At 44.7% G+C, this 24979-nt stretch overlaps 1 protein-coding gene across 1 annotated transcript in view; it reads right to left on the reverse strand.

Moving 5' to 3' along the window:
- Positions 1–6949: 6949 nt before the first annotated feature.
- The window catches only part of LOC308157840 (transmembrane protein 132C), a gene marked incomplete at both ends in the record, with an annotated part of 110893 nt that continues 92863 nt past the window's right edge, over positions 6950–24979 (reverse strand). The window contains 4 exons of the mRNA XM_080531441.1: positions 6950–8125; positions 9883–10074; positions 11486–11759; positions 15705–15913. Coding sequence (XP_080387567.1) covers positions 6950–8125; positions 9883–10074; positions 11486–11759; positions 15705–15913 — 1851 coding nt within the window. The remainder of the gene's footprint in view (positions 8126–9882; positions 10075–11485; positions 11760–15704; positions 15914–24979) is intronic.

Below are 24979 nucleotides of genomic sequence, written 5' to 3' on the forward strand. Positions count from 1 at the left end.
ATATATATATATATATATATATATATATATATATATATTATATGAGAGAGATTATGTAAACTGCCTTTAAGATTTCAGGAAAATGTAATTGTTTACAAAGTCTCAGGTAAGATAATTGAACTAACCATTGTAGCTATCAATATGAGACCACTAACTAACTCCCTGTCAGTGGCTGAATGCATGTAGCTTTGTTGTTACCTTTAGCCACTGTTATCATAGTTTTAATTAATCAGTATTTCAAATAATATTCAACAGTCTTCCTTGTTGTGTTGGTCACCGTAACAGCTTTTAAAGAAATGTTTTCTGAAAGTGTATTCTATTTCAATAATGCTGGAGCACTGGAATTTGGAATAATGTGCTTTTGTGGTTATTTTTGCCATTAAAATATATTAAAATCTTGAATTTATTTGGCTTTTCTTTTTGACATCCAACTCAACATTTGAGGTTAAGGGGGTAGTGGTGGTCTAGTGGATAGTGAGTTGGACTTGGGATCGGAAGGTTGTGAGTTCAAATCCCGCCTGAAGCCACACCACTACTAGTGTGCCCTTGGGTAAGGCACTTAGCCCTCAGTTACTCCAGGGGGAATGTCCCTGTAATTCGTAATTGTAAGTCGCTTTGGATAAAAGCGTCTGCTAAATGGCCAAATTATTAAATTAAAATTAATGTACTATCATAATTGTGACATCCATTCTTAGTTTACATCTTATGACAACTTACTGCAGTTTTACAAGTTCCTGCTGGTAAAAAAATAATGTTGGCACAATTATTATCCCATTTTTAGTACGACTGGTATAATAAAATAATCAGGGTTATTTCATGTCACTTAAAGCAGTGGCCCCGTTATTTCTCTTACAAATGGGAGACCCCATGACAGGCTGACAAAATATGTTGCATACTGTAACATCCACGTTTTGCATTTCCAGCGAGGCAGAGGCATATTTCTTCACAATTGCACCAAGACTCAGATTGTAATCAATTCGAAATCATTCGTCAATGCTGAGGCCATAGAGCCAAGGCAACAGCAGTGGGCCATTTCCTATGGAAAGCCTACACAAGCGTGATAGAATAGACAGCTTCATGTTGGAACTTAACACAATGCCTACAGGTTGTAGGCTTGTTTTCCAGATTAGCAGGAATGTTTGGCAGATTTGAGTGATTTCGGAGGCAGTCCTGAAAGACAATAACAGAGAAATACAGATGAAGTGAGTTCTGCTCCCAAGGTTTAGGATCGATTTATAGACTAGGGTTTATGGAAGCTGTGGAGCCTTCGAGAGGGTCGCTATTATGGAATCAATTGCTTTTGTGTATGGCTTTCCATGAGATGTATTGTTTCCTTATTGATCTCCATTTAACTGCTGTAGCCTAATAGATAATATTCATAATAAAATAATCCCTTTAATGTTCCTCTCTTTCTACTAATCTGAATGTTTCCCAGGATATATTAAAGTTGAGGCCAAATCAAATGATTAATGTTATGTTATGGGTAGTTGTATTACTTGTACTGAGAGATTGATATGTGCATAACTGGTTTCTCAGAAGCCAATGATTGAATCTTGAAGATTATTCAAGATAATACAAAATAAAAAATCACAATTGACTGTCTCCATAAGGACTTATGAAACACTGAGGACTGCCTAATTGAAAAGCCAAACAATTATAACTGGATAAGCAAGTACTATCTCTACTTTCACATGTTAATTAAGATCAGAAATTGCAGCCTCAACAACACCCTGAACCTCCATCCATAATATAATCATCAGTGTTTATGTAGGTAGAAATCAGACGACAGGCTTATTGTAATGTAGGAATAGAATGAGGAAGGCTATCAAACAGGGTTGCCAGATGGGATTGACAATTTCTAGCCCAACCACAGTCTAAAAACTGCTGAATCCACCAAAAACCAGCACAAAATGTGTATTGCCAGAAAACCGATTAACCATCGACTTGCAAGCAGGCCACAAGTGTTATGTTCGTCCTTCCACTGGATAACAAACTGGGCGTAGGTTTTGAAAGCCTTCAATCTGGCAACCCTGCCTATCAAACATGGGTGTTTACAGTTTCCCAATCGCTTAAACACATTTCCTGAAACTGTAGCTCAATTTCTCAAAACACAAAAATTAAAAGAGTTAACAGAGTTATCAAACACCCTCTTTCAAAACGGATTATTTCCACAAAAACGATACACATAGCTATCATGCTATTTGTTACAGACAGTGCATCAATTAAATAGATTAAACACTTGTGTGCTAAACACTACCATCAAAATAGTGTTTATATACAGTGCCCTCCACAATTAAAGGTTGGATGTAAAAATTTTTTTTTTCAAAAGGTGAATCTTTTATAACCCTTTTTACTCATCTTTACCAATGGTGCCAATAACTGTGGGGGGGCACTGTATGTTATGGCTTCATGAGGCCATGTTACATATTCAAATGTATAAAACTGTGTTGATCGTTTAGGTTTTTTGTCCCAAAATAGGTTTCAATTTCATGGTACGTACAGTATAACGACTGTTGCCATTGTAATACAATACTGTTAATAATTAATCATGTAATAGAATACTGTGAATATATTGAAGACTGTCTTTCTGCGGATGTAATGATGAAATCAGTGCACAGATACAAAAAGGTAACAAAGCAAATATTTATTTGTTACTATAATACACTAAAATGTTCAGCCGACTGAACTGACTGCAATTTTTATTTTTTTTCATAGGCCCACAAAAAAAAAAAAAAAATGTGGTGAAACAGATCTACATATAAATCAGTCTGCTTCCGGCCTCCGATCCTGATCAGGCCAGCAGTCCTCATATACATCGACTGCGATGTTCTCCCTGGCCAAGCAGCAGGGGAAAAAGTGCTGGGCCTGGCGGATCCACCCAGAATAAAAGTCCTAAAAAATATATTTCAGAATAAAAGTCCTAAAAAAAAGTATATCAGAATAAAAGTCCTAAAAAAAATATTTCAGAATAAAAGTCCTAAAAATATATATTTCAGAATAAAAGTCCGAAAAATGTAATTTCTGAATAAAAGTCAGAAAAATAAAATGTCATAATAAAAGTCAGACAAATTGAATTTCTGAATAAAAGTCAGAATTGTTTTATTTTGTTAGTTGTTTAGAAGTCTGGAGTCTTGTTGTTGATACACAAGGTTCAAGTTTTTAGACTTCTGTGTATACAATGGAGACATATTTTTTAATGTTTTGATTTAGGGGGCCCCTGAAGTCCTCCCAGGTCCATTGCAGGATTCCCCAAAGCCATGTTAGAGGGAATATGGCCTGATATGTTTGATGTTGGGCAGGGTTGATGTATTTCAGACAGACTGCCTGCTATTACACCAACAAGATAAGTGTGCAGAGGGAGAGATGAGATGTAAAGCTGTTTAGTCTCAGGTAAATGTTCTGATCCCACATACTGTAGTCCATTCTTAGACTCATCCTTTAATTATCTATTTATGAATAATGTTTTGACATTAGTGATATTTCAAGTAATATTTTTATTGTATTGTATTGTATATTATATATTGTATTGTATATTATATAGGATATACAGTATATGATATGATATATATACTGTATATATATATATGGCAGTAGTAAGAGCCTTATGATGTGTAACTGTTGGTACATTACACAACTGTGGCTAGACTGGTGATATGAGACACGGATAACCATCAATAACATATATTGACCAGGATGCATTGCTAAAATGTTCATCATCTGGAGGCTCAGCGCATCTTAGGATACAGTTCCATAAGATAATATCAAAATACATCTTCCTCAGCCACAGCAAAGCTTGCTGCTAGGACAGTACTTGTATGTATTGTATCTCTCTGGACTTACGACCTTCACTTGTTTTTCAACAGGCCGAAAAATTCCACTTTCTCCCACCAGCCTCTACTGTATGTGACATGGTTGGTTCACCCCTCATCTGCTAGAGGGGTCTGCCAGTAAGTGATTCATTGCTTTTGGGTGTTTGAGTCGTCACTGCAACAGTATGTTCTTGAGTGGATAGGTGTGTGTGTGTGTGTGTGTGTGTGTGTGTGTGTGTGCTCACCAGGTTTGTGTTTATGAACAATGTCGTCTGCGGTTCCCCGCGGCTCCATCTGTAGAAGTTGGTCAGACCGGAATGCCAAGCTGACCTTGACAGCTGCTCTTCTGTTACCTCAAACAGTGAGTGAAGAATGTGTGTGTATAATAAGGCTATATATGTTAGTGTTTGCTGTAAATACAAGGAAAGAGGCTGCATGAGTCAATCACTAAATAATGATTAAGAAACAGAGAATATAAACCCTGCAGTACCAGAGGGAGCACAGCTAAGCATTGACTGTGAGTGGCTTGGTGTCACATAATCAATTCAATTAAAGTCGACCCAAAATGAAGGCCTTGGGAAGTTTATTTCTGCAACGTCTGGACTTCAAGCGAATAAAAACAAGTTGTTTATTCCACTTTCCACAGACTAGACCTATGAATACACTCATGATTTACTTAATTCCATGTACGTATACACACTTCCAAACCTGGGTGTCTTCAGGGATAGGACTGGGGGATGTGTAATAGGCTGTACTGTTTTGTCCCTGTGTGACAAGGCCAAAGCCACCAATGGGCAAAGAAAAAAAAGTCACAGTGGTGTGTTAATTACAGAGGGCCCTCCATCAATCATGCCCCTTGTGGCTGACAGTTAAATTCCTCCCAGGCCCGACTGGCTCTCCTCGCCCTTCACAGTCCACAGGCTGTGCACAGCATTCACAGTCCCAGTGCAGCGCACACTGCACACAGCCCCCACATCAATCCCCCACTGCTGATAGAGGCGCAGCACAGGCCAAATCACACAGGGGAGAGGAAAGAGCAAAGGAAAAAGAAAGAATCATTTATCAGAACAGGGCAGAAACAGAGACAAAGACAAAGAAGTTGAGAGAGGTAAGGGCTAAGATAGAGATGAGAGAGAGAGAGAGAGAGAGAGAGAGAGAGAGAGAGAGAGAGAGAGAGTAAGAGGAAAAGAGAGAATGTATGGTGGGAGAGAGAGGTGGTGTAAGACTTGTATTTAATCGAGTTCAAGGAAATCAATAGAGGAACAGCAGGCGCACCACAGAGAATCATGTCGACAAGCTACTTGAACTAAATAAAGAAAGAAATGAGGATGGCCACCATCCGTGCGCAAAGGCTTTAATGGTGCACTATTCAACGTGCCTTGTTGACACAACACTAGTCTTGTTCAGCTGATGGTTTTCATTAAGCAATTATGGTACATCACTGTGTTGGCTAAACTGCCTGTTTTCACTGTCTGTCTGCCCTCCAGCAGCTCATGTAAAGTGCATTAGAACTGTTCTGTTGTGATTTACAGTTCAATTAATTGCATTGCAGTTTAAAAGAATAATATTTTGTTCAGAATATTTTTAAGGACAATAACAAAATGTTAAATCAGCCAGCATTCTATACACTTTCATTGACCTGAGTAAGCTGCAATTTTTGTCAATAATCTTAGTTTATTGTTATTGCGGAGCCTGAATAAGTTAAAAATGACTAAATTGACAGATGATACTGTTTGTTTAATTTACTTACTCCAAATTTAAGCAGCCCCAAATTAAAGATTTTCCATATTAACATCCTTTCTTTTCCCACCTACAAGGCTTTAAGCCTTGTCTATCTATTAAGGTTGATGAGAATTTTCCATTTCAAACATGCTGGTTAAAATAGCATCCCACTTTGTCCTCAGTGCATTTCCTCAGGTTGGGAGACAGAGGTTAATTACACTATAATTGCCATTTTTTCCAAAACGTACAATAATGTAATTTCAGGGGGAAATGTCACATTAACATGTAGTCCAATCATTATTCAATTTAATTGCCCTTTCATGCAGTAGGCTTCATGTTATTGTAGAGAAGTGCTCTAATATGCGCTGGAGTAAATGGTGATAGCTTCATACATTATCCACATTTAGTTATTGTGCTATCGAGCTTAATGGATCGGTCTAATATACAGTTGAGTTCACTGTAAGTGAAATACAGTATGTTTGGCTAAATTCAGAGAATATAAAAGCAGCAATTACTGGCTTAATGATAAACAGAGATTACTTCTCCTCTGCAATAACTCAAATGATAGGCTCTACTGTACATGAAGGAATTCCAGCACTGGTAGGTATTGCAAGCAATAACAACTCCTACTGTACACGTGTTGGTAGTTCAGGATGTGTGTTGTGACTTACATGAAGACAACCTGCTTGCAAAATGGTAATGCATCTCATTGTAGATACATTATTAATACATCTATGGATGGTCAATAGAAGTTGACACATACTTGACATTGTTGTATATTCTTTAAATGATAGATATGAAAATACAATATACAGAGCAACAATACAACGCATTTTAGGAGGACTGTTCAGTATATACAGTACATAGCAGTTTCTCTGTGTCTTCTGCTAAAGATGAAGATGAACCTAAAACTTGTGCCTTTATTTTAAACCACATGCAGGACTTTGTTGGCTAATTCTGGCCTATGCTTATAGACCAGAACCTTATAAAAGAACATGAGGACCTGGAATAGGAAATGTGTATTCAAAATGCTACAAACCTTCCAAAACCATATACATTTTGAATATCTATTCATATTACAATCTTAAATCTACATGTCATCATCTGCATAAACAGAACTAATGCAGAGCTATTCTGGGAACATTGTTTAATCCTACTTACAAAAAGATTAAATAATGTAGGTATTAAGATGACAAGATAAAACAAATGAAATAAGCAGACATCCTCAATCGTTGACATACCCTCTGTGGTATCATGACTATTTCTGTCCTCTTAAGTTCAATGGTCCTTTAGCAGTTCTATGTATTTCACAAAAATGTTACTTCCAGATTTCAACCTCCTCCAGCGTCAAATGCTGTCCAGGCCTACCTCACTGTGAAAGGCATAAGGGTGAGTTCACTATAAGTGCACTGAGCACACTACGCCACACTGTCATTTAACCTTTCCATGTAGTTCCGGAGCTCCTTAGAGTCCTCCAGCTCTACGTCTTGGCACACCCACTTAATGTCCTGGCTGTGGCACATACTGAGGGTGTTGACCGTCGGGCAGCCATTGTCTGGTGGGATGGTGGTGAATGTGGTGAACTTCACACGCTTCCTCTTCGTTGTAGGCGAGTCTCCTTTGCTGTCCTTGGCTATGCAGCCTGTGTTGTCTGCTGCTCGGTGCACCTGGCCCTGCACGTTCTTCTGGATGGAGCCCCCGTTAAGCAGGTGGCTGCCCTCCTCCAGCCCGGCGCTGGAGTCCATCATGGAGGTGTTCTCCTCCTGCTGGGGGGACAGGTTCACGTGACTCTCCAGCAGCTCCGCCTCATTCCCCAGCCACACCCAGTCGTGGGCATGATTCATGCTCTCCTGTCCCTCAATGGAGAGCTCTTTATGGCGGTACTTGAGTGTGTAGGAGATGCAGTTGATGAGGAAGACCAGGATGGCCAAGCAGAAGACCCCGAGCAGGGCATACATGCCTATCTCCAGGTCTGTGAGGCCCCTGGCAGTCTGGATCAGGTCGTCCTCCACATTGCGGCCGCGCGGGAGGTCCACCTGGGAAGGGAAGTCAGAGAAGTCTATGGGCATGTTCTGGACCTGGCTGCCATCGTCTGACAGCTTGTTTCCGTTGGGCCTCCTGACGATGCCACTCTTGGTGGTGGTGGTGGCCCTCCTCATGATCCCGTCCTCCATGTCTGAGATGGAGCTGCCGTAGTAGTGGGCGTCCAGCCCTGTCCTGTCCTGGGACGGAGACTGCTGCCTGCGGTCGCTGGCTCTGTTCTCCAGCTCCTCCCCCTCTGGCCCGTAGTCACTGCTTCTGGAACCATCAACGTGGCCAAACTTGACTCGGACGTTGCAGTTGCCTGCAGCCAGGACACTGCGCCTCTTAAACTTCTGGCAGTGCTCACAGACGGTCATCTCCACCCTGACCAGCAGGCCCTGGCCCTCGGCCTCCGTCACAATCACAGGCCACTTCCAGGACGGGTCCTGCTGCACCGTCACCACCTCCTCGTCCAGAGAGGTGGCCGTCAGGACAAAGTAGTCTGGGTTGTAGAGGTCCAGAGGAGCCATGGAGCCGTCACTGAATTGTAGCCACGCACTTATCAGAGCCTCCTGGAGAAACACACACACCAAGAGTGAGTGAGTGATACACACAGACACACACACACACACACACACACACACACACCTACAATAGACCAATTACATTTCCATCTAGTCTGAGAGGGTATAAATAAGAAAAAGAGTAAACTGAGATATTTCAGCATCATCCAATTTCAGTTGACTTGTGTTGGTGCCATTATTTCATCAAGTGTAAGTGGTCCTCTTACAATGTACAGAGGTCTTACAGAGTTCAATGGAAAAACAAGACGTAGCAACTATGATTTGTTTTCTTGACATACTGTAGGCTACACAAAGTAGGCTGTAGGCTCCAGCCAAGAGCAGCATATACTAGAATAGTTGGAATCACGTGAGGTGGAAGATAGCTCACTAACAGCCACGGTTTTGCTAACTCTATCTACATTGCTTGTGGAACCGAGGGGACCCAGATTACAAGATAGGGAAAAGATCACACAGTCACATTAAAAACAGTTCACGCAAATAGGGATTTGCCATATACAGTACAAGCGTCTTAATCTCTTGCTGTGATTTTGTGATGTTACTCTTTAATATGGCCACGGGACAAACCTCTGGGAGCTCAGGAGGAGATCCCTCAGTGGACTGCCGTTTCACACTAATTACAGAACCGCAAGATGACTTACTGCCCGCTTATCCCCAGACAGACATTCTCCCTATGTAGATAAACTAGCCTCCATCCCTCATCAGAGAAAGAGAGGGGGATGAGAGGAAGAGAGAGAGAGAGAATGTTATAGGAGCTGATGGGCAGATCAAAGAGGTCACGGGAGGGGGAAGGCAAATCAGAAAGGGAGGCAAAAGACGGTAGGACAGCTTGAATTCGACCGGTAAGTCGTGTTTTCTTAGAGAACTTGCAGTGTTGCTATTTACACGCTTGGAGATCAAGCTTTCCTTTCTATTAGATGCCTAAGGAAAACATATTCTGTCACACTCTGGCTTTCAAAACTTGGAGTTAAGAGGGTTAGGAATGCAGTGGAATAAATATATGCACACACATACACACAGACACTCATACACACACTTGGTAGAATTTCTAAAAAGTGGTCTAAATGGTTCAGTTTAGATTATGTTTCGGTTCAGATCTAAAAAAGTTCAGTTCATTTTCAAGAAAGTACAGCAGTTAACCCACCACAGGCTCCTAATTAAATAGTGTACTGTATACAGGATAGTACGTATTCCCAAGTGCATGTCCTGGTTGATGCATGAGTTGCAAGACAAGCTATTAATGCCTCCACCACACCTGGCTGTCCATAGCACGATTCAAGCGACGATGTGCGGATTGCAAGGCAAGCTGTTAATGCCTCCACCATCCCACCAGCCTCTTTATATGATGATCATATTCAATCCATATTATAATTCACGCAAATGGGAATGTTTACTATCGTGTATAGGTACACAAATCTGAATAGGAGACCTGTCTCAATTAACCCTGTCAAGTACACACTCTGTAGCCTTTAAGCCCCTCTCCTCCTGGGGCCACTATTTGAGTAGTACAGTAGTTCATTGATAACTGTAATTAAAGTTACCAAACTCCAAAGGGTACTTGGAAACGAGGGTTTAGATCTTATGGAGGTAGGAGGTATCTGAGAGGCCACCAGAAATAGATTTACTGTCAGTATGATACATTGAGTCCTGTGTTAAAGCCTACACGCTGTGATTATTTCTTCATGGAGCATCTAGAATAATACATCATCTGTACAAGATACAATACAGAGTCGGTATCTTGATCAGACCTGTTTTGGGCTCTGCAGAACTTCCTGTGTGGTTGCCGTGGCGAGGATGGCCCTGTTGCTTCCTGGGCTGAGTTGCAGGGAGAGGGCGAGGCTGGTGACCAGCTGCACCCCCAGCTCTGTGATGGTCACTTTGTCATCCAACACTGTCACCGTCTTCTCTGCCAGGATGGAGTCCGATAAGGGGGACAGTACCTGGGCCAACAAATAGAATAAACACACACACACACACACACACACACACACAGAAAGAGAGACACACACACACACACACACACACACACACACACACACACACAGAAAGAGAGACAGAAAGAGAGTGAAAGGGAAAGCCCCCCTTGGGATTAAGATATATTATAGCTGTGACATCAAAGGCATTAGTCTTTGAGAAACAAGTGACTTGAAAGGACGATTTACTTTCCCAAACAACATTCAGTCCAAACACTTTCGATAACTGAGGAGATCTGAGGTGAGCTGGTCTTTCAAACACAGTTCGTCAGATATAAAAGGTTGATTTGCCCCTGCTTATCACGCCAAATAAACACCTTTGGGTGTTGGATACAATCCATTAACGGCTGAATGGATATCAAACATCACCTTCAGTTGTCACACAACCATAGTCAATTCTGTAGGTGGAGTACCTGGTGAAATGAAATTATTTTAGAATGATTTGCATATCCTGCACAGCAGGGATTCTTAGCTCTGACCTTAATGCGTTCCGACATATGCCGGCTTCAATCTTGATTAATTAGTTGCTTGTGTAATTGGGTTGTTTGGCAAAGACGTGTTTGTCCTGAAAATGTTTATCAAATGGCAATCTAGAGAGAAAGCCTGTATACTCTGGAGTAGACTGGGACTGATCAGGAACTATGAGTAGATATTCATATCTCTGCTAATCTACTTTTATTAATCTCATTTTGAGAAGAATGGGATCTTTCTCTGTGTGTTCATTCACTGACACCGCTTTTCATCTATCCGTGAACCAGTGGGTGTGACATGCAGCCCTGGCTGTCAGAGTTTGGGGCCTGTCTAATGTTAGTTGAGGAGTGTCTTCCGCCGTGCCTGGCCAAACAGAAGGCAGGAGAGACGGGGAGCAGGGAGCCGGGAGCCGGGGAGCCGGGGAACGGAGGACCGGGGACGGGTATGGATGTGCGCGGAGGTGAGGGCACGTCTGCATGCAGACAGATGGATGGCCCTACACTGTCAGGCAGCTGATCAGTCTCACACAGATGTCATTAAGGGACGGCTGTTTATCCAGTTAGACTGACAAATGAAGAAGCCCTGCTTGTGAGAGATGACACGTTTCCCCTTCCTCGCAAGGAGGAGAGTCCATTTACTGTCACCACAGCCCAGAGCAGAGCTGTCTGCCGACAGAGCACAGTGATAACAACATGACTGCACCAGGTGATAAGTGGGACTAAATGGTTCTAGTGGAATTCCTGTTGTTATGACTGACTTTGGTGATCATTTGTGTCAAGATATTCTAAGAAAGAGCTCATAGAGAAACTTGTTGTACTCCTCTGTTACTATCTCTTTCTCTCTAGTTTATGCTTGTTGCTATTGTCATATCAATACACGCTAACACACACATGCACAAACCACATACCTGGATGGTGGTCATCCCCATGTCCAATCCCACCAGTGTGCGTCCATCCTGTAGCTGGGCGATCTGAGGGTCCTCTACTTTTAGAAAGTCCCACACAATTCCAGTGATGTCCACCTGCCAATCACTGCCCAGCATGAAGGTCAACTGACCACGGGGGTCAGCTGACTCGGCCACAAAATGGGTCAACACTCGAACCATGGCATTCTGGTACTGTAAAGTGCAGCTCCGCCCTCTCCGATCTTCATCATCCTCATCCTCACTGTCTCTTGCAGACCTTCCATTGAAAACAAAAAACATAAAATATCAAAACCTGAACTGACCCGGGCTCATTTCGAACATGAACATCTCTTATCAACATCAATTCATACTGTTGCCAATCTGATTCAAGTTACTGTAGGCCTAGGCAACAAATAATATTCTCAACGGGAATGTCTCAAAGGGATTACGTGACAAAGTAGGATTATAAGGTTACAAATAATATTGCTGCCCCAATGTGGATTGTACTGTAGCTGTAATATATATATATATATATATATAGTATATATATATATATTTATTCTTTGACAACACAGTTGTGTAATACATACACAGCACATTTAGAGATGTTAGATAGGAGTGTTTGCATTGTGAGAGACAACACTGATGTCTAGCACTAGGACAGATGTGCCTCTTGTAAAACAGCAAACAGCACAGTGCTTAGTCAACAATGTCAGTAATCACAGGACTTGTTGCCTAATCACCGTGGGACACGTCCATTAACTACACAGACACGCACGCATGCACACGCACACGCACACCCACACCCACACCCACACCCACACCCACACCCACACCCACACCCACACACACCCACACCCACACCCACCCACACACACACACACACACACACACACACACACACACACACACACACACACACACACACACACACACACACACACACACACACACACATTGAAATCATGGCATGAGGGAAGATAGAAAGTTAATCTCTTCAAATGTTTCTGAGATTATCCTCTCTAGTTGTCTCTCTTTTTCTGTCTCCTCTAACGAATATCCCTGGAAGTGGGGAATAAAGATGTTAGCTACATGAAGCGTGTGAGAGATCAGCCCTTGGTACAGTGAGATGTACAGTTAAGGCTCAGAACCGCCACTGACAAGATAAGAAGGATTTGAAGACAAGGGTTATTTCACATGCAATAGCAAGAACTCACATCAAGGAATTAGTCAAATCAAATATAAAAGGGAAGCTGAATAAAGAACTGCAAAAACCTGTCTGGGTTTATTGGACTGTGATGTCACATCTATTTAACTAATCAAGTTGAGTTACTACATCTACAGAACAGAGTCTTTCCCTCTGTGCTAGCGCTCCCACAGCACTCAGGACCAGACTGTAGACTGCTACAGAGGTTGTGAGGATACCTGGGGTGGCTGGTGGAGGTAGTAATGAGGTAGTAATTCCATTCAATGCATTACAATGAGCCCATCCTCCGAGTTCTACCTCCACCAGCCTCCCCTGAAGGAGAGAGACATGTTAGAGAGTAGTGAAGAGGTCCAGGGGATTAGACTCATCATGGGACCACATGATTGGGGCAATGTGATTGAGCCACAGAAGGCATGTCCAGCAGGCGTTTTCCTGTGTGCATTATCAGTTGATGGCTCTCAATCCCTCTCCAACTGGCATAGATGTAATCTGCAGGAGGGCACAGTGCTGCCCTCTCAAATCTAATCTAAGATTAATCTAATAGACAAATGAAACTCGGCAAGCAAACTGAATTTGAAAGCTTTGTTTTTTCTTCTGTTTTTCATTCACTGTCATTCCCAAATTTGGCTTAGGAGGATATTAGTGTTTTTTGTCGTGCTGATTTTCCTCTGAAAGACATAAAGAAGGTCATTTGGATTGAGAAATGGACAGCACTGCAGCAGCAGCAGAGCTACGTCCAAGAACATGAATTGCTTTTTATTGTGCACACTCTTCATGAAATTCAAGAATGGGTACACATTACATTACAATACCATCATAGGAGAGCACTCAAAACCATTGCTTTGTCAAGGTCAATACTAAGGACATCCCATGCAGTTAAATAACAAATAAATAAAGATCTAAAAAATCATGTAAGTAGCTATTCACAAATAATTCCAATTGTGTTCCACATGGCATGGCCCTCACTTGTATGCTGGGGCGAGGGGACGTACAGTCGTTCCCCTGCCTGTAAACACTTATCATGCCCATGCACTGGTGGAGGTTATGGGGGAGAGGGGAGGCAGACACAGGGAATACAAGACTGTAAAGAGAGAGCTGGCAATCTCTTTCTCTCTCTCTCTGTCTCTCTCTCTATCTGTCTCTCTCTCTCGCTCTCTCTCTCTCTCTCTCTCTCTCTCTCTCTCTCTCTCTCTCTCTCTCTCTCTCTCTCTCTCTAATCCGTCTGTGTGGTTGACTTGGCACCCTATTAGCTATTATAAGAAGGCAGGTCCCTCCACTCTGTATTGTGTCTCTGATTGGCCCAGTGCTCTGTGGGTTTGAATGGGCGGTGGTGGACCAATGCCTGGCTTGCGTCCTGAGTCGTGATGTTTCTTCGCAAGGTCACGTCTGTTATTCCCAGATAAACAAAAACTAGAGGAAGACAGGGGAACGGAAAAGTCTCTGCGGCCCGCGGGCAGCCAATGCCAAACTGGACACACTCTCATCACAATGACAACAGACACTGGCTGTCCGGGCTGATAGAGGCATAACAGCACATAGGCGGGGCACAACATTCTCACACAAGCCCCGACATATTCAGACTATGGTCCTCTGGCAGTGAACATGTGAATGAGGTATGGGCTAATTAAAAAGGAGCCAGAGGCCTTCATTTCTCGGGTGGCAGGTAAGAGGACTCTGTCCAGGTAGAAATGTGAACGCTGTCCTGTCAGGAAGTAATTACAGAGGGTATAGGCTGATATGGGCTCCCTCCATTGATGGATGTCAATAGTTGAGAGTATCTGCTCAGCACTCAGCAGGATGGTGGAAGGTGCTAGTGGTGATGAGGCCCCAGGGGGAGATGTCAGCTTCTACAGAAGGCCTAGGAGAGACCAAGGCAAGCCAACTGAAAGGGTGTCACATTGACGAGCTGTATTGCATAGGTCGGCCATTTTGTTATCACCCACCCTGTCGCAATCTGTAGCAGATTGAGGAGGGAGACAGGAGAGAGGGGCGTGGGGGGGCACAAGGGGGAGACTGTGGAGTTGTGTCCACAATGTGAGCGCCCTTATTAACCTTTCTAAAGCCATCATGACAGCAATGGAATAGAACAGTGGGGTCAGGGCTCTCTGTCCACACTGTTGCCAAGACACTTGTAGTCTTAACACATTGAGACATGAAGCAGAGGTACAGTCCCTAAACAGGATTATGATTTAATGTGAAGCTTAGTCAAAGCAAAATAATACAGTATATATATTTTTATAATGATAAAACAAAGATAAAAAAGTAATTTCAAAGTTAATAGTAGCTATGTGCTGTAGACATGGTTTCTATTTTTGAATGTGACAAGATAAAACCTAAACATGTTTTGCCAGAAGGCTGATCTAATTATGCTAAAATTGAATTTAACACGCAGGATTAAATACTAATATGAAGAGAGAAAATAACTGCACGAAGACAAAAAATGTCTGCACATTTACAGACACTGCTGTCTCTAAGCTCGTATACTATAAATATTTAATTTGTCTTGCTTTTGAATTGTTTTGGGATAGCTGTAGGATAAATACTACTGATATGCATGGTTATTTTTGCTGAGTTAAGTAGTTATCTTATTAGAAACTTCAATGCAAAATAGTAGAAATACTGTAAAGCTATAGATCTCAGGGGAGGCTGGTGAAGGTAGAAACTGGAGGACGGACTTATTGTTATGCATAGAATGGATTGGGCAACACGTGTTTGATACCATTTCTCATTCTACTCCATGCATTCCAATGAGCCTGTCCTCCAATATCTACCGCCACCAGCCTCCCCTGGTAGATCTCATGATTCTGGTGTAATATCAAGCAATGATTGCCAACCTGTGGGACAGAGGACAATGTCCATGTAGTAGTAATGTAGTACAGATGATGGGTGACACTGATACTGTACTGTACCATGTAGTAGTGATGTAGTACAGATGATGGGTGACACTGATACTGTACTGTACCATGTAGTAGTGATGTAGTACAGATGATGGGTGACACTGATACTGTACTGTACCTCTGGCTGCTGGCCATGATGGGCACCCTCCAGCCCTTGATCTGACTGAGTTCCGTGTCCGACACCTCGATCTGGAGGGGCAGACGTGGGATCCACACGTTCATCTCCAGCTGGGCGCTCAGGTAGCTGTAGGTGAAGTTCACCGTCATCTTCACCTTGCCCTTCATCTCCTTCCCATTCACAAACACGTAGTCACATCTGTCAGACACCTGGGCAGGAGCAGAAGTAGAAGGCCGTGTGTATAGAGTAGGTCAAGGCTTTTATCTTGACCCCTAGGAGATGCACTTTAGATACAGGGCTGTGTATCCATCTGATACATTCTTTCTATCAGTTGTCCTTTGAACAATAAGATGAAAGCTTCCCACTCTGTATTCCTAACTACAAACAGAGAGGGAGGTAGATGAGGGCATCTTTCAATCTATGGAGGGAAGGTTGTGGTCCCCTATACTAGCAATGCCTCTGCTGAGGGCTAAATGTAACAGATGGCAACTAGAGAGAGGGAGGCAGGTCTCCACTGATAACATGACTAACTCAAAACCATCTGTTTCACAAATGGCTTTTCAGAGAAAATCACTTGGCCAATTGCATGCCATGGAAAGAGGCATGATTCACAGCCTCTCGTTGCTTTAGCTGGCTGACTGGCTCCTTCAGTAGCACTGGTCTTTGATCCATTCCCGGGCTCTCTCTCTCAGAGCCCTATGATGTGGCCATAATACCACAAACACAACACACAACACACAACAACACACACACACAACCGCAACCACAAAGAGGCTTCAGAGAGGTGGCCAGCAGGACACCATCAAACACACACACACACACACACACACACACACACACACACACACTATACCAACATGTGCAAACACACACACACACACACACACACGCACACACACTCGCACACGCGCACACACACACACACGCGCGCACACCCGCAAACACACAAACAGGCACACACACAGAGTGGGCTGTCTGTATATTTTGAAAGTAGATATTTTGAGCACTTTTCCTTCAGATGTTTTCCAAGCAATTGAAAGAACCAAAGCATTACAATAAGCCCACTATTTTTTGGACCTCATCTTTCAGCAGTTTACCACTTCAAGGAGATGAAATGAGATTACATCCTAAAATACACTTGTCTATTTCCTTGATCTTTCTTCACCGTCAGATATGAAAGACATCAATAGCCATTCACCACAGAACAGATCAATCCTCCAGGCCAAGGGAAAGGGGCTTGTATGTGATACAGCCCCTGAGCTCTCTTCTCCCTGCATCCCTACTCATCTGAGGCAGCTTAAGAATCCAAGTCTCCCATCTGCTCAAGTGGAGTTCAACTCACCATCGCTCCTGTTGTTGCCCATGTCCATCCCATACTTTGATCTAGAGCACAAGGTTGTCTGGGCCCTTATAGTCTGTATCCTCTTTCCCTGACTCCTTGAATCCTTGAGTTCCTCTGATTCTCCGCAGGCAGGGACTGTACTGTAGGGCAGCCTAAGGCTAGGTCAGCCACCAGAGCAGGCTGCATCCTCTGATATGAAGGACTACATAAGCCTCCAAGTCTCAAACTGATGTACCATACTACTGCTTGAATACCTGCTCGACTGTAGCCTACTCCAATAACAAGCCAATAGGAAGACTCATAGCATGGTTCTTACTATACAAGTACAAGAGAAGAATTATTTGGCTTTGGTTCCTCAACATTGACATTGCAGCATTCAGATGCAAAACACAATAATAACACAATAATAACACAATAATAACACAATAATAACACAATAATAATAAGTAATGTAAGTAAGTAAAAGAAGTAACCCTAGACTTACCACAAACACAACACACAACAACACACAACACACAACACACACACACACAACAACACACACACACACACACACACACACACACACACACACACACACACACACACACAACCGCAACCACAAAGAGGCTTCAGAGAGGTGGCCAGCAACTACAGGACAGCATCAAACACACCCCCACATACTATACCAACATGTGCACAAAAACTGCGCCAAGACTTCGGTACCGTTTCCCTGATTGCAGTAGCTTGAATGGTTTCTGATTGGGATGGCTGGGGTCCCTAATGATCCTGAGAGCCTTCCTGACACACCGGTCCTTGTAGGTGTCCTGGATGGAGGGAAGCTCACAACCGCTGATTTTCTCGGCTCTCCGCACTACCCTTTGCAGCGCTTTGCGGTTTTTAGCAGTGCAGCCAGTTCCTCTACCAGAAAGTGATGCAACCTGTCAGGATGTGTTCATCCCAGGTGAGGTCGTTGGTGATGTGAACCCCCAGGAACTTGATGTTGTTTACTCTCTCTACAGCAGACCCGTTGATGGTGATGGGGTCTGGTACCTGCCTCTTCCTCCTGAAGTCCACCACCAGCTCCTTGGTCTTGTCGGCATTGAGAGCGAGGTTATTGACCTGGCTGTACTGAGCCAGGCGGTCAACCTCACTTCTGTAGGCCGTCTCGTCTCTGTCAGTGATCAGGCCAATCACTGTTGTGTCCTCGGCGAACTTGATTACCGCGTGGGGGCTGTGAGTAGCCACGCAGTCGTGGGTGTACAGGGAGTAGAGGAGGGGGCTTAGTACACAGCCTTGGGGGGCTCCTGTGCTGATGGTCAGAGGAGTGGAGGTCTTGGTGATGGTTCAGGAAGGGTGGTAGCTCCCTGCAGATCAGGACCATGATGATCTTCTCAAAGGATTTGCTCGCTATGGGGGTGAGAGCAACAGGGCGCCAGTCATTTAGGCATGTTACCTTACCCTTTTTCGGTACCGGGATGATGGCAGTTGACTTGAAGCAGGAGGGCACTATGCCCGTGGAGAGGGAGAGGTTAAATATGGTGGTGTAGACACAAGAGCGCTCTCTAATCGGCTGGGAACCAGTGAGCCCAAGAATAATCACTGCTCAGTTTGCCACCCAGAGAGAGAACATCAAGCTAAATGTCATCCAGTGCTATGCTCCAACCAATGAAGGCACAGAGGAAAACAAAGACAACTTCTATGACCAGTTACAGGGTGTCTTGGACAGACAGAGAGGGGGCGATGTCACTGTTCTCATGGGAGACTTCAACGCCAAGATCGGAGCTGACAACACTGGGTATGAAGATATCATGGGAGCACATGGGCTGGGCCAGATGAACGAAAATGGAGAAAGGTTCGCAGACCTCTGTTCCATAAACCAGCTGGTCATAGGAGGCAGCAGATTCCCACACAAACGCATCCACAAGGCCACATGGATTTCCCCTGACAAGGTAACAGAAAACCAAATAGACCACATATGTATCAGTCGAAGGTTCAGAGGGTCATGCCAAGATGTGCGAGTGAAGAGGGGAGCAGATGTATCATCAGACCACCACCTCCTTCTGATGACTGCAAAACTCTGTCTGAAAAGACACCACAACACCAGCAACACAACAGCAAGGTATGACCTGGAACTTCTTAGGAACAGGGAAGTTGAGAAAAGTTTCCAGATAAGCCTCAAGAACAGATTCCAGATACTGCAGGAAGAAGAAATGGAGGGAAAGGGAGATGTGGAGACCCGGTGGCAGCAGTCAAAGAAGATCTGGCTGGACACATGCGAGGAGGTCCTTGGGAGGAGGAAGACAAAACACCAAGACTGGGTCTCGGCCGAAACACTGCTGAAGCTAAAGGAGAGGAAAGGAAAGAAGGAAAGGATGAACATAGGTAAGACAAGAGCAGCGAAGGGAAAGGCACAGGAAGCTTACAGCAAGACGAATAAGGAGGTGAAGAGAGGTTTCAGGAAGGACAGAAAGGCCCACATGGACAGTTTGGCCTCACAGGCCGAAACGGCAGCAGCACAGGGGAATATGAGGGACCTATACAGTATCACCAGACAGCTAGCAGGGAAGTTCCACCAGTCTGGTAAGCCAGTGAAGGACAAGCACGGCAAACCAATTTCCAGCATTCAGGATCAGCGGGGAAGATGGGCAGAGCACTTCAAAGAAGTTCTTAATCAACCAAACCTAGTAGTAAGGCCAGACATAGCACCAGCAGATACACCTCTACCAATAAATTGTGAGAAACCCAGCAGGGCAGAGATCAGACAGGCTATCAGGGCTCTGAAGTCAGGAAAGGCTGCAGGGCCGGATGGAATACCAGCAGAAGCAATCAAGGCCGACATCGCAACCACCACGGAGATGCTCCACAGCCTCTTCGCAACAATCTGGGAGGAGGAGAGGGTGCCGGAAAACTGGAAGGAAGGAGTTATTATCAAAATTCCAAAGAAAGGAGACCTAACCTGCTGCAACAACTACAGGGGAATCATGCTTCTTTCAGTACCAGGCAAAGTCCTGAATGAATGAATGGAATGAATGAATGAATGGACTTTATTTGTCATTGCTACAGTACAGGTACCAAACAACGAAATTTAGGAGGGGTGGCTCCCCTGGTGTTAGGAAAGGAAAAAAAAAAAAAACATTTGAGAAAAAGCATAAAATCACAAGAAGGTAAGGAGCTGGTTTACATAAATAAAGGCTATGTACACAATCCACTGTACTATACTGCACAGATAGTCAACTAGGGTTGTCATATTGCACAAAAGTATTTTTTCACGTTATTTTAAAGTGTCACAGTTTGCAGGCTTGAAATGTACATGTTTGTGCCTCAGCACTAGCTGCCATACAATCCGTCCGGACTGTCCTGGGCCCAGAACTTAGGCCTTTGCTGTGGTAGAAGCAGTTCTTCAGTCTGTTTGTCTTAGCGGCCGGGGTCCTGTACCTCCTATTCGAGGGCAGCCTGATAAAGTGTTCGTGCCCAGGGTGGGTCGGGTCCCTGGAGATCTTGGAGGCCTTCCTGAGACAGCGTGTGTTGTACAGCTCTTCCAGAGAGGGGAGGGGGGCGCCGGGGGCGCAGAGTGTTACTGGAGAGAATGAGAACTGCAGTTGATCCCCTACTTCGAGACCAGCAGGCAGGTTTTAGGAGTAACAGATCCTGTGCCGACCAGATTGCCACACTACGCATCATAGTGGAACAATCTATAGAGTGGAACTCCTCCCTATTCATAAATTTCATAGATTACGAAAAGGCCTTTGATAGCGTGGACAGAGAGACACTGTGGAAACTAATGAGGCACTACGGAGTCCCTGAGAAGATCATCTCCCTGGTCCAGAACACCTACCAGGGAATGACTTGCAGGGTCTTACATGCAGGCCAGACATCAGACAGTTTCGAGGTCAAGACCGGAGTGCGACAGGGATGTCTACTGTCACCCTTATTGTTCCTCCTGGTCATAGACTGGATAATGAAGACCATCACAGCGGGCAAGAAGGAAGGCATACAGTGGACCCTCTGGTCACAGCTTGATGACCTTGATTTTGCTGACGACCTGGCACTCCTGTCACACAGCTATAACCACATGCAGGACAAGACCACCCAGCTTTCAATCACATCCCTTGCAGCAGGCCTCAGGATGAACAAGGAAAAGACCAAACTGATGAGGATTAACACCCCGAACACCACCCCCGTCATCATAGACGACAGACCCATCAGAGAAGTCGACTCCTTCACCTACCTTGGCAGCATCATTGACAAGCAGGGTGGCACAGACAGTGATGTCACTGCTAGGGTAGGCAAAGCCAGAGCAGCCTTTATCATCCTGAAGAACATCTGGGCCTCAAGGGAAATAGTTACTCCAACGAAGGTGCGCATCTTTAACTCTAATGTCAAAAGTGTCCTTCTCTATGGCTCAGAAACATGGAGAATGACAAAGAAAACATTGCAGAAAATCCAGACCTTCATCAACATCTGTCTGAGGCGCATCTTCAAAATCAGGTGGCCAGATAAAATCAGTAATAAGGAACTGTGGCAAAGAGGGAGCCAGGAGCCAGATCAGGAGACGGAAGTGGGGATGGATTGGTCACACCCTGCGCACACCAGCAGCTACCATCACACGACAGGCCCTGACATGGAACCCACAGGGAAAGCGGAAAAGAGGAAGGCCCAGAAACAGCTGGAGGCGGGACTCTGAGGCGGAGTTGAAGAGGCAGGGTACCAGCTGGGGAGAGGTGGAAAAGAAAGCCCAGAGCCGTGATGGATGGAGAAGAGTCGTTGATGGCCTTTGCTCTGCAAGAGATTCAACGGCATAAGTCAAGTAAGTCAAGACACAAGCCAGCTGTTCTGCGCACGCTTTAAGCACCCGGCCTAGGATTCCATCCGGCCTGGCTGCCTTGCGGATGTTGATGTGCTTGAAAACCTCACGCACGTCTTCCTCGGGGATGGTCAGAGCGCCTGTTGTGCCGTTTGTGGTGAGCTCTAGGAGGTTAGTGTGGCTCAGCATAGGAGCTGTTCATGGATCTCCAGTCAGTAGAATAGTAATGCTGCACTAAACTAAACCAATCATTAATAAGTTCTAGAACTGCAACTTATGGTGATGACAGCAATAATGCTGAAGATGTTAACAAAGGTATTGTTTTACCAGACAGACAGAATTGCTCTTGATGTGGCCTTTTAAAAGTGTTCTATACAACTCTGTTCCCTGGCTGTAGACTTCGGGTAGATTGTGCTCTGCCAGAGCTCCCGGTGTGAGTGTGTGTTTGGACCGATAAAGATGTCAGACGACTCCTCTCTTCTTATCAGACTCCATTGTTCTGCTCCTCCTCACTCTCCTCTCACTCTGTCTACTGAGACTAAAGTGCCTTTGACACCCAAATGCCACTTCCCTAGAGTTAGGGTTTTACAATGGGTTCACACACCCCGTCACATTTAGTCTGGAAAAATCCCAGCTAGTCTAAATTGGGTGATTATTGACAGAATCAGACAGGGGCCATCGCTAAGTTTTTCACGGCTCACATGCCGACAGTACCACAATGTTTCAAATTCACAGCAGTGGTGTAACCACAGAGATTCTGTTCTCACAGTGATAGTACACCTTCATTCAGGCAGCTCAGGAAATTCCACCTTCCTAAGACCACGCTGGTGAACTTCTACACGGCCATCATTGAGTCCATCGTCACCTCCGCCATCATCATCTGGTTCCCCGCTGCAGCGGCCAAGGACAAGGCCAAGCTGCAGCGGGTGATACGCTCGGCGGAGAGGGTGATTGGCTGCCCTTTGCCCCCCCTAGAGGCCCTGTTTAAAAGTAGGGCTTTGGGGAGGGCCAGGAAGATCATGGCTGACCCCGCACACCCAGGACACGGTCTCTTCGCCCCGCTCCCCTCAGGCAGGAGGGTGCGGTCCATAAATACTGTGAAGGTCCGACATACCAACAGCTTTTTCCCCACAGCCATCCGGCTCCTAAATGCCGCTGCCCCCCCCCGACCTGACCCCTATCTATCTACCCTCCCTCCACCCCCACCCTGAGAGCTTTGCACTGTCTGGATATGAACACTTGAACACTTGAACACTTGAATCTCTGCACTTTATATTTATATTAATTATGACTCTTGCACTTTGATGTTGGTTTGCACTGTCTTGTCCTGTCTTGCACCTGTCCTTCTGTAAACCGTGCTCCATTGTCCCAAACCAAATTCCTAACATGTTTACATGTCATGGCAATAAAAGTCTTCTGATTCTGATTCTGATTCTGATTCATCTGTCAGACCTCAGAGTTTAGAGAGAAGGAATATGCTCTGTTAGGAAAGAGTGCATCTGAACTCAGGGATGGATTCAAAAACAGCACTATGGCTCATGAGAAGCAAATGAACAGCCTACTGGAGCCATTCTAATAAAACAATTATGGAGGACATGGCAGCTGATCCACCCATCCTAATACATTACACTGATGGGCTAACACTGGCCTCCAGTGGCGTATTATCAGCTATCTTAAGTCACAATTTAACATACACAGACAGACTGCAGGAGTGAAGGCTGGTATTCTGAGAGGACTGGGGGGGGGGGGGGGGGGGGGCTATCACTTCACCCTGAGTTATACAGTCTCTGTCACACTCATCCCTCAAGGTATCATAAACGTCCAGGAGGATCCATGCACACATTAATCAGCCACATTAGGCAGCTAACGGGAGAATACTTAAAGAGGACATTAAGGCTGTCTCTGGATCTAGCCCAGGACATTAACGACTCACCAGACAGATACAATCAGTGGCAGATATGAGGGATGGGATTAGAGAGCATGAAGGTGGACCTGTGGTTGGGTTGGAATATAGAGTTGACCTGACAAAAGCAATTAGGCAGACCACGGCCCACGTCAGCCACGCCACTCACATACACGCAGGGTGGAACCCCCGAGTCCTCCCATGACCGCCTGAGTGGTGGTGAGAGCCCCTTCATGTGGCCATCTCATATCCTGGTGAATCAGATCACTACCTCCAATAGGCATGTGATTTTATGAATGAAAACAGTCTTGAAAATAGATTCACTCATGCTCTAGGTGAAGATTCACTTGTGCGTCACTCATGCCGTGTATATTTACATTCCTGTATCAGGTGTTTATCATGTGTGTGATTATGAAGTGAGCTGTTATCTACACCAGTGCCCTCCTCACATACAGAGTACCTCACCATTTATATCTGTCCTGCAACACTGATCAGAAATGGAGAAGGGATGAGCAATGATGATGTCACTTTCCACAGAACTGGTCTCAGCACTAATCATTTTTGCTGAGGGCGATGTGGTTCCCGTGGTGACAGCTCAGGGGAAAGAGGATTGATAACTCTAGGTTGCCCAGCTGCCTCAACACATTCATAGTGGATGTTAACTGCTCCGACAAAGAGTTAATCTGAGGGATTTGAAGCAAGAGGGCACAGTGAAAAAAAAAACTCAAACTGCACATAATGATGAGAGTAAAGCTAAAGGAAAACGCTATGGACAAAGGAACAGTGGGGTAAATAAGGGCATGGCTAGTGCAAATCCATCCACACAACCCCCCCCAAGTCTTAGTACATAGGCATGTGGTACAGAGGACCTGGCGCAGTTATAGAGAAGGAATGTGGGCAGGCACTCATTCTCCCTCAACTCTATGTCCATTGAGTGAGGTTAAAAAATGGCTGAGAGCGGCCAGGGACACACAGAACATTATGGCACATCAAAGATGGAGGCGCAGAGTCTAAACATGTCAGAAGATCCCTGTTGATGAGACGACTCACCTCCTGAGGAGCACACACGTACGCACGCACGCACGCACGCACGCACGCACGCACGCACGCACGCACGCACACACGCACGCACGCACGCACGCACGCACGCACACACACACACACACACACACACACACACACAGGTTGCATGAACTTGGTCATAGAGGTCCTTTTGCAGCTCCATCAATGCTTAAAACCCCCCC

Source organism: Nansenia antarctica (genome assembly GCF_963989245.1).
Source record: "Nansenia antarctica genome assembly, chromosome: 5".
Classification (NCBI taxonomy): Eukaryota; Metazoa; Chordata; class Actinopteri; order Argentiniformes; family Microstomatidae; genus Nansenia; species Nansenia antarctica.